The sequence below is a fragment of the Rousettus aegyptiacus genome, unplaced genomic scaffold (genome assembly GCF_014176215.1).
Source record: "Rousettus aegyptiacus isolate mRouAeg1 unplaced genomic scaffold, mRouAeg1.p scaffold_m13_p_12, whole genome shotgun sequence".
NCBI lineage: Eukaryota > Metazoa > Chordata > Mammalia > Chiroptera > Pteropodidae > Rousettus > Rousettus aegyptiacus.
In genome coordinates, this window is record NW_023416287.1 from 64,454,422 (window position 1) to 64,468,863 (window position 14,442).

General features: G+C 37.8%; 1 protein-coding gene across 2 annotated transcripts in view; it reads right to left on the reverse strand.

Moving 5' to 3' along the window:
* The window catches only part of KLHL14 (kelch like family member 14), a 93,631-nt gene that overhangs the window by 13,701 nt on the left and 65,488 nt on the right, over window positions 1–14,442 (reverse strand). For both annotated transcript variants that reach the window (XR_004953705.1, XM_016166742.2), the window contains 2 exons: window positions 8,332–8,421; window positions 856–934 (listed from right to left, as the gene is read on the reverse strand). Coding sequence is in view for 1 of the 2 variants with exons in the window: in XM_016166742.2 (XP_016022228.1) it covers window positions 856–934; window positions 8,332–8,421 (169 nt within the window). In the remaining variant the exon portion in view is untranslated. The remainder of the gene's footprint in view (window positions 1–855; window positions 935–8,331; window positions 8,422–14,442) is intronic.

A 14,442-nucleotide genomic window follows, 5' to 3' on the forward strand; every position in this document is an offset into this window, starting at 1 on the left:
GCAATCTGATTGAATGTTTTTTTTTTTTTAAAGAAATGTTAAAGTGAATGGTCATGGAACAAATAAGAAATAAAATTATTTCTTAATTCAATCAAGAAGAGAAAATAAATTGTAGATTATTGTCGCTATTATATTGAAGAATTTGCTCAGGAGGTTATTGATTCTCTTATTTGAAGATAACCAACAGTTCAACTTTTAGCATGTGAGTTTGCATATGCATATTTAGACATGGCCTCATTCCTAAGTGATAGCCAGGAGAGCCAAATATGTATAAATGTAGTTGTCTTCTTGTCCTTTGGTGCTAGGAGAACTGGGTAAGATAGACACTGCGTGCATAAAAAATGAGAGGATATGTTGCAAAACTTTTTCTTAAAAAAAGCAAACAAATAACCTGTTCTTGAATGTTTAATGAAAAGATATTTGAGGAGGCAAATATAAGGGATTTGAGTCAGTGAGACTTGAAAACTTTAATATTGAAATTTCTGCATCAAAATGCACATCACTGTGAGAATGGTGTTTTATATTTCAATTATAGGATTTAAATATATCATAACCAAGGAGAGTGGGCTAGCTAGTGAGATTGTAGCTCTGCTTGCCAAAAAAAACCAATGCAATGTAGTAAAGGAGGAAAAGTCATATACATTTTTTCTTCCTAAATTAATATAAAAAATTGACTTGTTTGACTATTTTTCTCCATTGAGTTAATAAGGCAGTTAATCTACACTGGCCAGGCCAAGTTTTGTATTTTGCCTCATCTGTCTTTCATTGGCTTCATTTAGCATACCTTATCCTAGAAAACCATTCAGTCTCCATGCTTCTGTAAAGCAGCCACAGATACAAGAAATAAACACTTACCTTTCTTGCATAGGTGGAAGTTGTATCCAGCTATTAAATCTGGGATCATATCGGCTGACAAAATTTGTACTGTGTTTTCCTGTAAAAATATATTTGAGACACTTAAAACTTAGATTCCTTTGTTGTTTTACACATTTAATAGTATTTTATAACATGCCTCTGTTCTCAGTTTTAATAGATGAATTAAGTAGAGGGACTATCTAACATGGTACGAGAAGTAATAAGTCAGTAGAAAAATAAATGTGTCACCTCAAATGTTTTTCTTTTTTCCTCTCTTCTCCTCTGTCTTTTCCTTTGAATGAGTTAAAATAAAAATAAATCAACCATAATAATAAAGGCAAGTATGTTTATCAAACCATTTAGGGTAAAAATTTCTGGGCTTAAATATTTTTATGCTTTAAAAACATGAAGTGATTGTCTATAAATAATCAGTTTCTAAGATTACCCTGTGTGATATCTCTGGTTAGAGCTTTTAAATTTTTTTTTTTAATGATCCAAGAATTCTAGCAGTGGTAGCATCCAGTCTCTCTCCATGGAAATAATAGCAATCACTAGGATAAGAGTTTGAATTAAGAAATCAGTTTTAGTCTATGCATGTCGTGTTAGTTGCATCCATGTGTATGAGGGAAGCACATTTGCTGTGATGTATTACAGGTACATGTGGTGAATGTGAAACTTAAGTCCTTAGATCTGGTTAACCAGCTTATCCCCTCTGTTGAGCCTAAGAAGTAAAGTAATGCCTGTAAGGTATTGAAATGAATCTTATTTTATATACAGATTGACACCACGGCAAGAAATGGAAGCAAACAACTGTATTCCATTTTCTGTGTAGCACCTAAGGTGACAGTCATCTAAAGCACTTTAAGTTTTAATTCTAAAAGTCTGCTTTGTTTAATATGTGTAACTAAACATTAAAATACAGGTACCAAACTTCACCACAGGAATAAAAAAATGTGTATGTGTGCGTGTGTGTGTGTGTACGCACACATGTGGGTACGCACGCATATGCGCACACACATGGGCATGTATACACAACATATTTATTAATTATACAAACCTACTGAGTGTCTACTATGCGTCTTATGTGTTCCAGGTTCTGGGGACATATTGGTAAATAAGAAAGGCAAAATCCATGTTCTTGTAAATGAACACAAAAAATATATTTTCAAGTACAGATGAATTTTCTTTAATTTTATGAAGATTCTAAAGCAGGGATTGATAGAGGGGAGGCCGCTTTAAGTAGAATGACCACAGATGTTTTTTGCAAATCTCTTCAAAATAAGCCTCTCAGGTAGTGAGGCAGGCGAGTATAAAGTCTGGGGGCTGGCGATGAGTTCAAAAAAGTAAGAACGCTGGGGTGACTTGAACAGAAGTCAGAGAAGTATCAAGGTCCAGAACACAGTGTGCCTTGTGGACTAGTATAGAATTCTGCATTTAAAAAAAGAAGAAGAAAGAAAAAGAACCAATAGGAAACAGGGGAAGGTTTTGAGCAAGCAAGAAATATAGTCTAATTTCTCTTTTACAAAGATCACTCTGGATGCTGTGTGAAGAATAGACTATAGAGGGGCGACTTAGGAGGCCATTGCAATAGTCAAGATGAGAGCTGATGGTGCCTTGAATGAAGGTATAAGCAGCAAGATATAATCTGGTATGAGATTTATTGTATAGAAAGAGCCAATAAAATTTTCTGATGGGTTGAATATTAGTACGATAAAAAGTAAATAATTAAGGATGGTTGCCAGGTTTTTAGCCTGAGTAACTGGATGGAAGGTCATGCAATTTGCTGAGTTGAGGAAGACCAGGCAGGAGTTGTTTGGGGGTTGGGGAGGGAAATCATGAGTTCTGCTTTGGTCTTAACCTTGAGAGGCCTATAGGATTTCAAAATGGAAAGGTCCAGTAGACCTCTAGCTAAAGGTGATTGCAGGTACAAATTTTGGAGTTATTATTCCTGAGGTAATATTTAAAATAAAAGAATAGAATGAAAGCCTTTAGGGAGAAGAAAAACCAGCAAAAGAAAGCCATTGTCAAAGATAGGGGGGAAACTGTGGTATTTTGGAAGCCACGTCAAATAGTGTTTCAAAAAGAAGATAGTGAGCACCCGAGACCTGACCCCGAGATTTGGAGACATGGAGGTTGGTGGTGGCCTTAGCATGGGTTGCTTCAGGGGATGAATGTGGATGAAAGCCTGTGTGGGGACTCCTCAAGAGAGATTATGATGTGCGAATGCAGAGTAAGAGGTTGTGGATTCTTAGGACTTCTGCCATAAGTAGAAGAAGACTGTGGCTGGAGGATATGGCATCAAGAAGTTTTATTTGATTGTTTTTCTTTTTTAAGTTTGGAAATACTACAAGGTCCTTGAGCAGGCAAGAGGGAATGAAGAATAGGCTTTAGATTGGAGTCGAAACAATAATAGACTATATTGGCAGCCATATATATAAGTGAATAGATGTGGTATTTGCAAGACGAAGATTTTTGTCTTCCGATTGCTTCTCTTTTCATTTAACTAAGAAGCAAGGCCATCCAATGAAAGTGAGGTTTTGGAGAAAGAGGCACTTGAAGAGAGAGAAGGTGTGAAAGGGTTAAGTTGGAGGGCGAGAAAGTACATTGACCAAGGAAATTTCGTGGAGTTGGCTAGTAGGCAGCATGGCTCATTAGTAGCCAGTTTGGCTGTGTGGTTTTTAATAACCACTTTTAGTGACGCAGAAGCAGGAGAAAGATGGAGGAGAGCTGGGTTTAACTAGGACCAGAGCTTTACCCTGGGCAAATATAATGGAAGAAGAGATGGACGACACGAGGGCTGCAGGTGTACGCACTAATGTGATTATTGGGACAGGCAATAGAATCTAAGCTCAGTACAGGAGGAAGGAAGGACACAAGGGGATGATGGACAGTGACAAAGTGGCAGGGTCAAGTGAAGGAGATGACAGTACCAGGAAAACAGTGAATAGCTGCCACACAAAAAGGGGCAGCAGGTGATATAAATTGCAAACATCCCTTAAAGTGGTAGATTTTAAGGGTGTGGGAGTGGCAATGAAAAGGAAGTAAAAAAGCTACCTGTCCCCAATAATGTCAAGAATGAGGGGGTTGGAAAACACTGTCCCCATTAGAGAGAGTGGCTGGGAAAACACTAGTCTCAGAGGGTTTTATTAGAAAAGAAGCTGAAGGAACCATTAGAAAGTTTAAGGGCTATAGGGATTTTGTTGATGTGAAATCGTGAGTCCCAGGGATCATGCAGGAGGGTTTGGACGGTCTGGTTAGGTGGTAAATTAAGTTCTATCTGGGGATGTACAGAAAGAGCTAAGAGTTCCAGGAGTGAGAATGATTTGAAGAACTTGGAATCCACAAAGGAACGCTCTAACTCAAGAAATAATTATGTCTAGAGTTGGTTTATAAGAGACTCTATGTAGATTTTGCAAATTCTACATTTCCCTGTAGAAAAAAAATGATTCTTGATAGTTAAGTTTCAAGGTTAATTCTAAAATAAATCTGAAGATTAAAGGTATTAATAGGAATATAGAACATACTCATCATGTATAAGAATGTTTCTCTGTGAAATTTGGTTTAGAATTTCCATTGGGGAGAAAATACCTACCTTCTCTTGGCAAGAGGGCAGAGAGTACCTTCACATGCTGAGCTGTGATGGTAGAAACTGGGAGGTTTGCCTCTGGTTGTAATGGTAATGACCTTCACTCAGAGAAAAGGCAAAGCAGGGGCTAGTGTGATATGCATGTGAGATGAAGAAAGTTTCCAGAGGAAGGGTCAGTGGTGCCAAAAAGGGCAATGATGGAAAATTGGGGAGGTAAAAAGAAGGAAGCAGTTCGGGAGTTGGTAAAGGATATGGGGAGAGGATAATGAAGGAAGAAATTAATGTGTTAAAGCGAGAAAGGTGAGATAAAATTGCATTATTCACTCCATCCTTGTGGCTTCTGTTGAGACTATTGGGCAGCTTGAGAGTAGTGGCCATATGCAATGGAAATTTGGATTACTCTTTACTCTTTGGCTTCTTCTTATCTTTTCCATTTGTTTCTAAGTCTTTCCCTACCTCTCTTTTTGTGATGATGGCCTGTTACCAGACACCACTGTCGACGGTCATTTAGATAATAGGTAAAATAGAGCAAAGTGGTGGTAGTTTTCAGCCAGCGGTGAAAGAGAAGGAAATGGGAAGGAAAGGAAATTCTCCATGAGCAGTTATTTTGGAAGTTGGTCATCAGTAAGTGATAAATGTAAACTGGTTCTCTGTAAATTGGGGCACTGATAGAATACATGCAGATATATTAGAATATTATAATGAATTCTTATCACTAATGACATTAAGGAAGTTAATAACTATAGCTAAGTAGAAAAAAATACATATATATCCTGCTTATATTTCATTAAAGGACTTGCATCTCAGGCACCATTTTCTTAAGAACTAAAGTTTAATTTAAGGAGATTTTACCTTTAAAATTGACAAACATAATATTTGAATCCAAGGATTTTTAACTTTTCCTCCCTGTCAGAAATTAAATTAAAGCAAGCTATATATTATTATAAGATTAGTATTTTTTAAAATAAGTTTTGGTATTAATTGCTTACTTTTTGATTGAATGAGGTATTATAACATGAAAATCTCATATTTTTTAGATGATTGATTCTCTTGATGGTTTTCTAAATGGGAAATGAAGAAGAGTTCTTTCTGAGAGAGCCACTTTCCATTGTGATACATGCTGATTTAATTTCACAAGATCAATGTCAGAAACATGACTGTTGTTTAATGCCTAACCAGATACCTATATTTATGAGAGGAGGCAGTATAATATGGGGTTAAAGACTGAGGCTCTGGAGTCAGACCTACGTTGGAATCAGCTCAGTTTCTGCAAGCTGTGTGTCCTGGCAAGTTATTTTACCTCTTCATACTTAGTCTCCTCATAGTGGGACTACAGCAGTCATGAAATAGATAGACCTCACAGGATGGTTTGTGAGAATTAAGTGAAATGATGAGGTGAGTGCTTAACAAAGTTCCTGGCCAAAAAAAAGAGTACTCAATAAAAACTACTGCTAATACTAAAAAAGTCAGTTATGGTTGACTGGTGGATGGAATACAAAGCTACATGTTGAAGGGACTGTGATGAATGTGTGCTTTTGGTCCCAGCTCAGATCCCTTTACCAGACTAGTGCACTCATTCCCTACCTGCCGTGAATTTGGGTGCTGATAATCGCAGCTGTTTCCTCTCTGTAGAACTGCCCTCAGATCAACAGGCCACCTCACTGCTCATCCTCACCCTCAAGCTGGGGGACGGCCTCAGCCAATGACTGACTGATTGACATGGACAGACAAAAGACTGATCCGCTTGCGTCATAATTGCGTGTAATAATTCTCTTCCTTTTAGGAGAGCCAATCAGTGGTTCATCGGCATTTTGCAAATCTATAATAAATGACTTCACATGCCAAATGAGTCAGGGACAGAATGACTCAGCACTGTAGGTGGAACTCCCACAGTTTTAAAAAGGGTCTTACAGAAAGAGTGAGTTGCCAGGCCCATACTGAGACTCAAAGTAAAATTAAAATACAGTTATTAAGGTTTTACTAAAATTCAATTCTGAACTTTCTAGTGGCTAAAGCAAAAGAGGAGGCACATTAAATTACAAGAATAGCAATTCTCAAAAAACACCTCAGTATTTTAGTGTGACAAGAATTTGTCACATGGGTCTTCGCAGGGAGCACATGAGAAGTCCAAGGTGACAGTGCATGGCGTCCCTACAGGAAATGCAGCACTGTGTTTCTACAGCCTTTCTTACAACATCTTCACTGAGGGCTTTAAAACAAATCTCTCTTCTTCTCAGGGGTAGGGCGAGGCGAGCCGGTGAGGTCCAATGGCATAGTTTTAGGGGAGTTTACATTAGTTCAAAGATAAAAATCTTGATTGTTTGGACCAGAGGAAAGAATATGTCCATTAAACTCTCCCCTAAACCACTCCCCCTCCAATCCTTTTAGTTGTATATTTGATAGAAATTGAACAGAAAGCAATTACAGGTTATTTCAGGAGGTGTTGATGAAGGTCTATGTCATAGGAATGGGGGGTTCACAGCATTTTGTGAAAACTGAGTTGTGGCACCGAAACTGGCATTTTGACAGAAGCCTAATCCACCTGGGAAGAGAGGTGGGCTGAAGAAGCATTGCCATCAGAAACAGGACTTTCCAGCCTTTTGTGTGTGTGTGTGTGTGTCTTGTGTTAGTTTAATCTAGCCTTCAAAATGAAATTTTTGCAGATTCTTTGCTTAGGTAAACTTGACGACTGTGCACTGCATATTTACTTACAAATGTTCTCTTCAGTTGAAATCATTTCTGAGAAAGGACAAGTTAAATAGTAAATGGGCAGTTTGTAGTGGATTGTACGTATGGTAACATATCAAATCCACCACTGGAAAGATAAATTAGAGGAGAGATATTAAAAATCATTTTTCCTCCCATTCCAAATCTGATTCTCACAAATCCAAAGAACTGTCTCCTTCCCAACATTGAAAGATATGAACCAACAAAGCTGCAGGTCTTGGGAAAGAATGTCCCCCTCACTTCAAAGAAATATTCTTGGAGGATGGCCTGGGTTGTTTTCTTTTAAGATTTTCTAGAGTGAACAGATGTAACAATTTTCTATAATTTGCCTTAGTGCAGATGCTAAAGGAGAACATTCACAATAAAATATATGCAGTATATGTAATTTCAGCTGGATGTTCTGGGGTTTTAAAGTAAAAATGTGTACCTGCAAGCTGTTTTATGGTTTCTCGGTCATAATTATCTCTGTTACACAGAAGGCTACAACTGTGACTCCTCCTTCTTGCGCAAGCTTTCCAAAAATACCTTGATAATTTTGCCTATTCTGCAAGGCAGTGTTCTCCGTGTGCTTGGCTTAGGGAGTGTGTTAAAGTGTTTAATTTCTCTTCGCAATAAATTGTTGAAGTAATCACATCAACAGGGATGATGGTGGATGATCTGTGGAATGAGCCCTTGCAAAAGGTGGGGCAACGAGAATGGGTCTCAAGTAATAACAAATGCTGCAAAAGAACTCTAGTGAAGGTTTTGTAGCGCACGACTGCAGGTAATGCTTATTTATTGAAACTGCATTGTTATACTGATAAAATGGGAGAAAAGTGGTGGAGAAGGTGGCGAGAATTCTTAATAGCTGCAGCTTGCCACCCTCTAGGGAGTCTGTGCTTGTGCGTGTGGCATTCCTCAGGGGATGGATAAGGAGAGGGGCTGGGGCATTACTGCGAAGCTAAATCCCCAGACAGTCGATGAGTGAATGCTCTACTGCATAGAACTCTGCTAGCTCAGTGATTGACCCTCCTTCCAATTGTCAGCCCAATTCACTGACTACTTCATTTGTGCCTGCTGCACAGAAATATATTTTCCACAGTAATTACAGAATGGACTGCTACCAGTGCCTTTCATTGCACAATACTTGTTGAGCAGCTACTATTAAGGTGTTTAGTAGTTACCATTAGGGTTCCATTGGTCCTCTCCGCCCAACACGAACAAGAAGTTCTCTACCTCCACGACGCAGTGGTGGGCACTATTGTATGGCATAACTGGAATTAAGAAGAAAAAGAAAGACGTCTGAAATCTTCCACTTTAGGACTTGCCCCTTGGCTCACCCATTGTTTGCTTTCACTAAAGCGTATGAAATGTGAGATGAAGTCAGAAGGAAGGAGAGAGCCTAGGTAGCAGAGCGGGACACCCATCAATCCACAGTGGCTCAGTGGTGTGTACACAGCGACTGCAAACCCAACCCCTTTTGATTAATTTTACATAATATTATTCCACAGATTAGTCAAGAACAACCTGTCATGCTGCTTCTGATTCTGAAGTTCTCCTCATTTGCCTGATGATGGGGATATCGTTCTAAAAGAATGACTGACACCCTCAAATGGTCAGGGCTAGGGGTGACTTTTTGGAAGAAATAGCGCTGCATACACTTGGAGCCATGACGGTGCTCTGGTTTGCTGGCAGTCTTTCCATAAACAGACTCAGGGTGCTTGGTAGCTTTCTATTCCACAGCAATGAGCAAGCTGAATTTCCATACAGTTTTAAGTTTTTAAATTAAGGTCCTGCTGATTTAATGCCTTCTCCAAATGTATACGCTTAATTTCCTGTACGATGTCATTAGCAGCACAATCACACATTTTCTATCTATCTGCTTAGGAGCTCTTCTGTAACGAAGATAAAAACTGTCAGGAACATCACAAATGTTCATTCCCCTCATCTCGGCCTTCTCTTTGCCCCAGTGTGGTGGCTGTGAGGAGGGGGTGTTACTCAGAAACCCTCTAAAGCCAGGTTTCTCTGTATTTGTTCTCATTTACATTCTCTTTTGGGAGACACACACTAGAATAGGACGTCCCTGTCAGCCCGTGTGCAGAACAGTGTTAGTGCCTGCTATTTTAATATCATATGGTAAATGTAAATGTACACAGCATTAGTTATATCACATGCAGTGGTTTGGGCCTAGTGACACCAGTAGGAAAAATGATGTCCTTGTTCATCTCATCATCTGGGCACCTTAAATCTAGGTGAGGACAAATGGAGAGGTGAAGTGCACGTTCAGGCAGGGAACTTATTGCTTGACACGGATCAGCAGAGCACTTAAGAAACCAGTGCAGTGAGGAATCAATATGAGTCAGGGCCAGCTCTCGCTTTGCGCTCTTTTCCCAATGGGGAGGGAGGAAAAGAGAGAGAGACAGCACCTATCTTATATCTGACTCACTTTGGATGATGTATATTTCTCATTTCGTTTTCTAAATTATTTTTTTAAAATTTTTCTCAGACTGCACATTGAAAGATATGAACCAACAAAGATATGTAAATAAAAATAATAAGAAAGAGGCATAGCTTTGAAACCTATCACAGTTCCTGAAAGAACAAATTGGATCATTGAAGCTTTTTAGTAAAGTATTTTAAGAGTTATGATTATTTTATCATTTATTTTTACTGTGACTATTCATTGTTTTTGAACTTATATCCACAAAGGAAAAGGCACTGGTATGTAAACCCCTGATTTGGGGGATAATGCAGAAATCAGGTATGCCATGGATTTGTGAGTTACATTAATCAGGTCAATTGACTTAGGGAGTTGTCTTGGGGACCTCTTTGGGAAATGCTTTTAACCATATAGATTCTACAGGTTTCACTTCTCACAATCCTTTGGGGCAGAGTATACATTGGGTTCATTGAGCAACTGAGACTGGATATGTTTTAAACGTCTTTTTTAAAAAATTAATTCATTGTTTAGATTATGCTGATGGTTTCAAAATACCAAAAATAAAACTATGCTGCCTATGTATTATGTTTATGGTGAACAGTCTGGTGCTTCTCCGGTTCATTACAATGTCACCTGGTCAGTGTAAACTTATAGCGTTGATTATCACCTATATGTACCTATTCACGTGAGACATGTGTAAGAACAGAGGCCATCCACTATAAGCAACTTACTGAAAGACAGCCAGTCTTCCAACATTTATTTTAATTTTTTGGTTAGTTCAATGCCCAAATCATACAAGTAATGAAAAACTGTATCATCTTTTTAACTCGAAGTCCAGCTTTATAATAAAGCACAATCTCTGAAAATATAACAACGCTTGTGCTTTGTTCTTGCCTTTCATTTGCTCCCATTCAGGCAAGCAGAAATTAAGTGAAGGAAATAATACATGATTTATTCTTAAGCCTCTTTTTCATTTGATTAACCCTATTGTTATGCTTTATGCAAACAAATGAAGCTATTGCATTAAGCTAACTATTGAAACCTTCAAAATAAGAGAGGTCTTTGAAGTTGTAATATAAAAGCTACTTGAAAGATATTCTCATTTTTCTACACATATTTACTCTTGTTTTTAAACCTTGTCTGCTATATCTCTTGGACAAGTATTTCAGTATTCTCATTCCCGAATTATTGTCTTTTTTGAATTATTACCATGAATCGAGAGGCTATAAATACACAGAAAAGCTCTTGGAAATTATCCTGAATGTAAAATGCTCCAAATTTATTAGGAAAAAAAAATTGTATTAAATCAGTGTTTGAGTTTTGCAAAAGACTTGATTTCCTTGATTTCTGATTAAACCCGAAGGGAAGTAAAACAAATAGGACAGTGAGCAAGGGCAAATAGCTGTTTAAAACGGCACTAGGTACTGCACTTATTATCTTTTAAATAACAAAATATACATGCCTGACCCTTTCTAGATTTCTCTAGAGGTGGACACTGGCCTCACCCTCACATGCAGGTGTTGGAGGAGAAGTTTGCACTGTTATGTTCATCTGCAGCCCAGTGTGAGTTTTTAGCGTGTCAGTCAGTGAGTCAGAGGGAAAGGGTAAAGAGAAGCTAATCAGGATGAAATGAGATTAAAGGCTGTCTAATTTTACAGCAACTGTGATCCATCAGCCACTGTGAAAGTGACAGTGGAAATGAATGATGGAGACAGACAGGTGGGGCTGTACATTTCACTGATTTATCCTCAAATGCACTGGGCCTTATTTTATTGAGTGAACATGACCGCATTTATCATGACTGTCATCTAAACCCACTTCCCTCCATTTAAAAAGGTCACTTTACTCAGAGGGAGCAGGAGAGAAGCACTTTCAAATCAGATTTAAAATCTAATAACAAGTGTTTATAAGGCCCTTTGTGAGAATTCCCAACTTTATTAGACAAACTGTAAGTGCTAGAAGGAAAGACAGAAAAAAAGCCAGAAAACTGACAAGGAAGAAACATTTGGTCATCTGCGGAAATATGCTCATTTAGTGCCCAAATTTGAAGCAATTTTTAACATTTTTGTCTTTTGCACTCCAAACACCTAATATTCTGAGAAATTAAATAAAGCATTTATATTTACTATTTTTAATTAAAAAGTGAGAAGTGGATAATACTATAAAATAAACTTGAAGAAGATATTAAGTCACAGTATTTACTCTGTATAATGACTAATCATCATACATTCAATAGATGTCTACAATTGTTACAAGCTGAATATCTGCCACAATTCACTTACATACCTGTTAATTGTTTCTCCATAATTTTAAGACCATAAAAAATTTCAGTCACCCAGTTTTTTACTCCTCTTTGCACCAGTGTAATATAATGTCCTGGAATATTATGCACAAAATTTGTCTTTGTAAATATGAAAACACTCAAACCCTCAGAGTATTCTGGTTACTTTTCACAATATAACCACCATTTACCAAATATTTACTATATGCCAGGCACTGTATGAGGGATATATACATATATAATTATATTTATATATAGATCCCTGTATTACAGCTCTGAAAATCTGAAAATATAACAACACTTATGTTTTGTTCTTGCCTTTCATTTGCTCTCATTCAGGCAAGCAGAAATTAAGTGAAAGAAATAATATATGTTATAATACATTATAAAATATAACACCTAAATAAAATATATGTATATTTTATTTACCTAAATTTACCTATATCTTTCATTTAATACAGCTAACTATAAGGGAGGTGTTACTCATTCATTTTATTTCTCTAGGGAATACTGAGGTTTTAAGAAGTTAAGTCACTTGTTGAAGGTCATACTCAGCTAATGAATGGCAGAGAGAATCCAAACACAGGGATATCTGGATCCCAACCCACGCTCTTATCCATTTCACTCTACTGATTTTCAATAGGTATGTTCATCCAACCAGCAAGTAATTACTGAGTACCTGTGTCTTCAATGATGGTGTTCCTGAACTTTCTGTATAATTTTTTGTATTAAATCATATTTTAAATGTTTATTATTTTCATATTTAAAGGAATCTTAATTAAAGCTAGTGGACACTCCTTTAAAGCTTTTTCTATAAATCCAGATATTCAAATAGTGTGTTTTTTAAAAGTAGGACACATTTGTGTGATGGAGCAAGAAAAACACTGAGGAAACCAGCCATTTAAGGATGGGCAGGGTCTATCGGCAGAGGATTTTTATTATTTTTTTAAACAGTGAGGGCATATTTCAATATTGCAAGCAGATTCAGTCTCTTGGGCATAGAAGCCCTTTTCTTGACATATAAAATGTGCAGGAGGCCTTGTTGTATTTATGAGGGCCTTATTTTGCTAGAGATTCACACTATTGCTTCCTTTCCTATTTTATATTTAAGGAATGTATACCTTTTCCATTAGAAAGTATAGGTATCCTTCATAATCACAAATTTTCATGAACATCCAAACAAGAGATTGCATAGGACCATGCTAAGGTTATAGAATTGCTCTGTAAATAGTTATTGAATGTTTATCATTTTGATGTAACATTTATGAGGCCCTTGATTTTCTTGTGACCTCAAATACATAAACTTGCAAAACTGTCAAATCTGATGTACTTATTAATTGTTTTGAAAAAGTAATTAACACCCATGGTAAAAATACAGTCTTATAAAAGATAAGGATATATAAGACCAATAAGTTTTCCTCCTTTCTTTGATGCTCAGGCTAAGGGTACTACCACAGAGGCTATCACTGTTACTGCATCCTTGGGTTTTTTTTCCAAGACAGATTATATATATGAGTCATTTTCATTAATACAAAAGACAGCAATGTTCAATGAGTACACTGTTTCATACCTTGCTTTTCTGCACTCAAGAATACATTCACTTATTCTCTCCGCACCAATCAAGTATTTATTGGGCTGCTACTCTATGGCAGACAATGTCTACCTGCTGGAGAGGTCATGAGAAATAGCAATGAGGAATGTTCTAGACAGGGAAATACACAAATAAATAGGCCCTTTTCTTTCAAATGACAAGTGCAATGAAAAAAAGCAAGACAGGGTTAGAGGAGAGGGAAGGACAGGGTGAGGAATTTTGATAGTGGTCAGGGAAGGCCTTTCTGAGTAGATGGCTTTTGAGTAGAGGACTGACTGATGTGAGCCGTACAGGATGCAGATGCAGAAACAGCAAGTGCAAAGACCATGAGGCATAGGTGTGGAGTTTATCAAGAATGCGAGAAGACCAGGAACAGATCTGAGATGAGGTCTAGGAGGAAGACCCAGGGCAGATCAGGTGTGATGGCACAGTCTTGCTCAGAGGACCGCCCTGCCCTGGACTGTCGAGCACCACGTTCTTTTTAACAGCCTCACATTGTTCATTTTGATGGGTATCCTACGATATATTTTATTCCCTTCTGATGGCCACGTATTAATTCATTCAACAAAATTTACTTAACACTCATTAAGGGCAGACACTTTTCTGGTTGCTGATAGTACAGCAGGGAACTACACTGATAGTATCTCTGCTTTCACAATGCTTACATTACAGGGGCAAGAAGAACACACATGCATAATGCATAGGAACACAGCCAGGTGGTGACAGACGATTTAAAGAGAAATAAAATGAAATGGATGATGTTTTAGAGAGGGAGCACCTGGTTATTACTCTAGCTGGGGTGGTCAGGGACGGTCTCTCTGGGGAATGGCTCTTCAGGTATTTCAAGGGGGAAAAGGACCCATCATTAGAAAATAAGGGGAAGGAATTCACGCAGAGAACTTAAAGCATGAATGAGCTGGATGCCTCAGAAGCTGAGATAAAGCTTTCATGTCCAGAGCACTGAGGGTAAGGGCCAAAGAGGC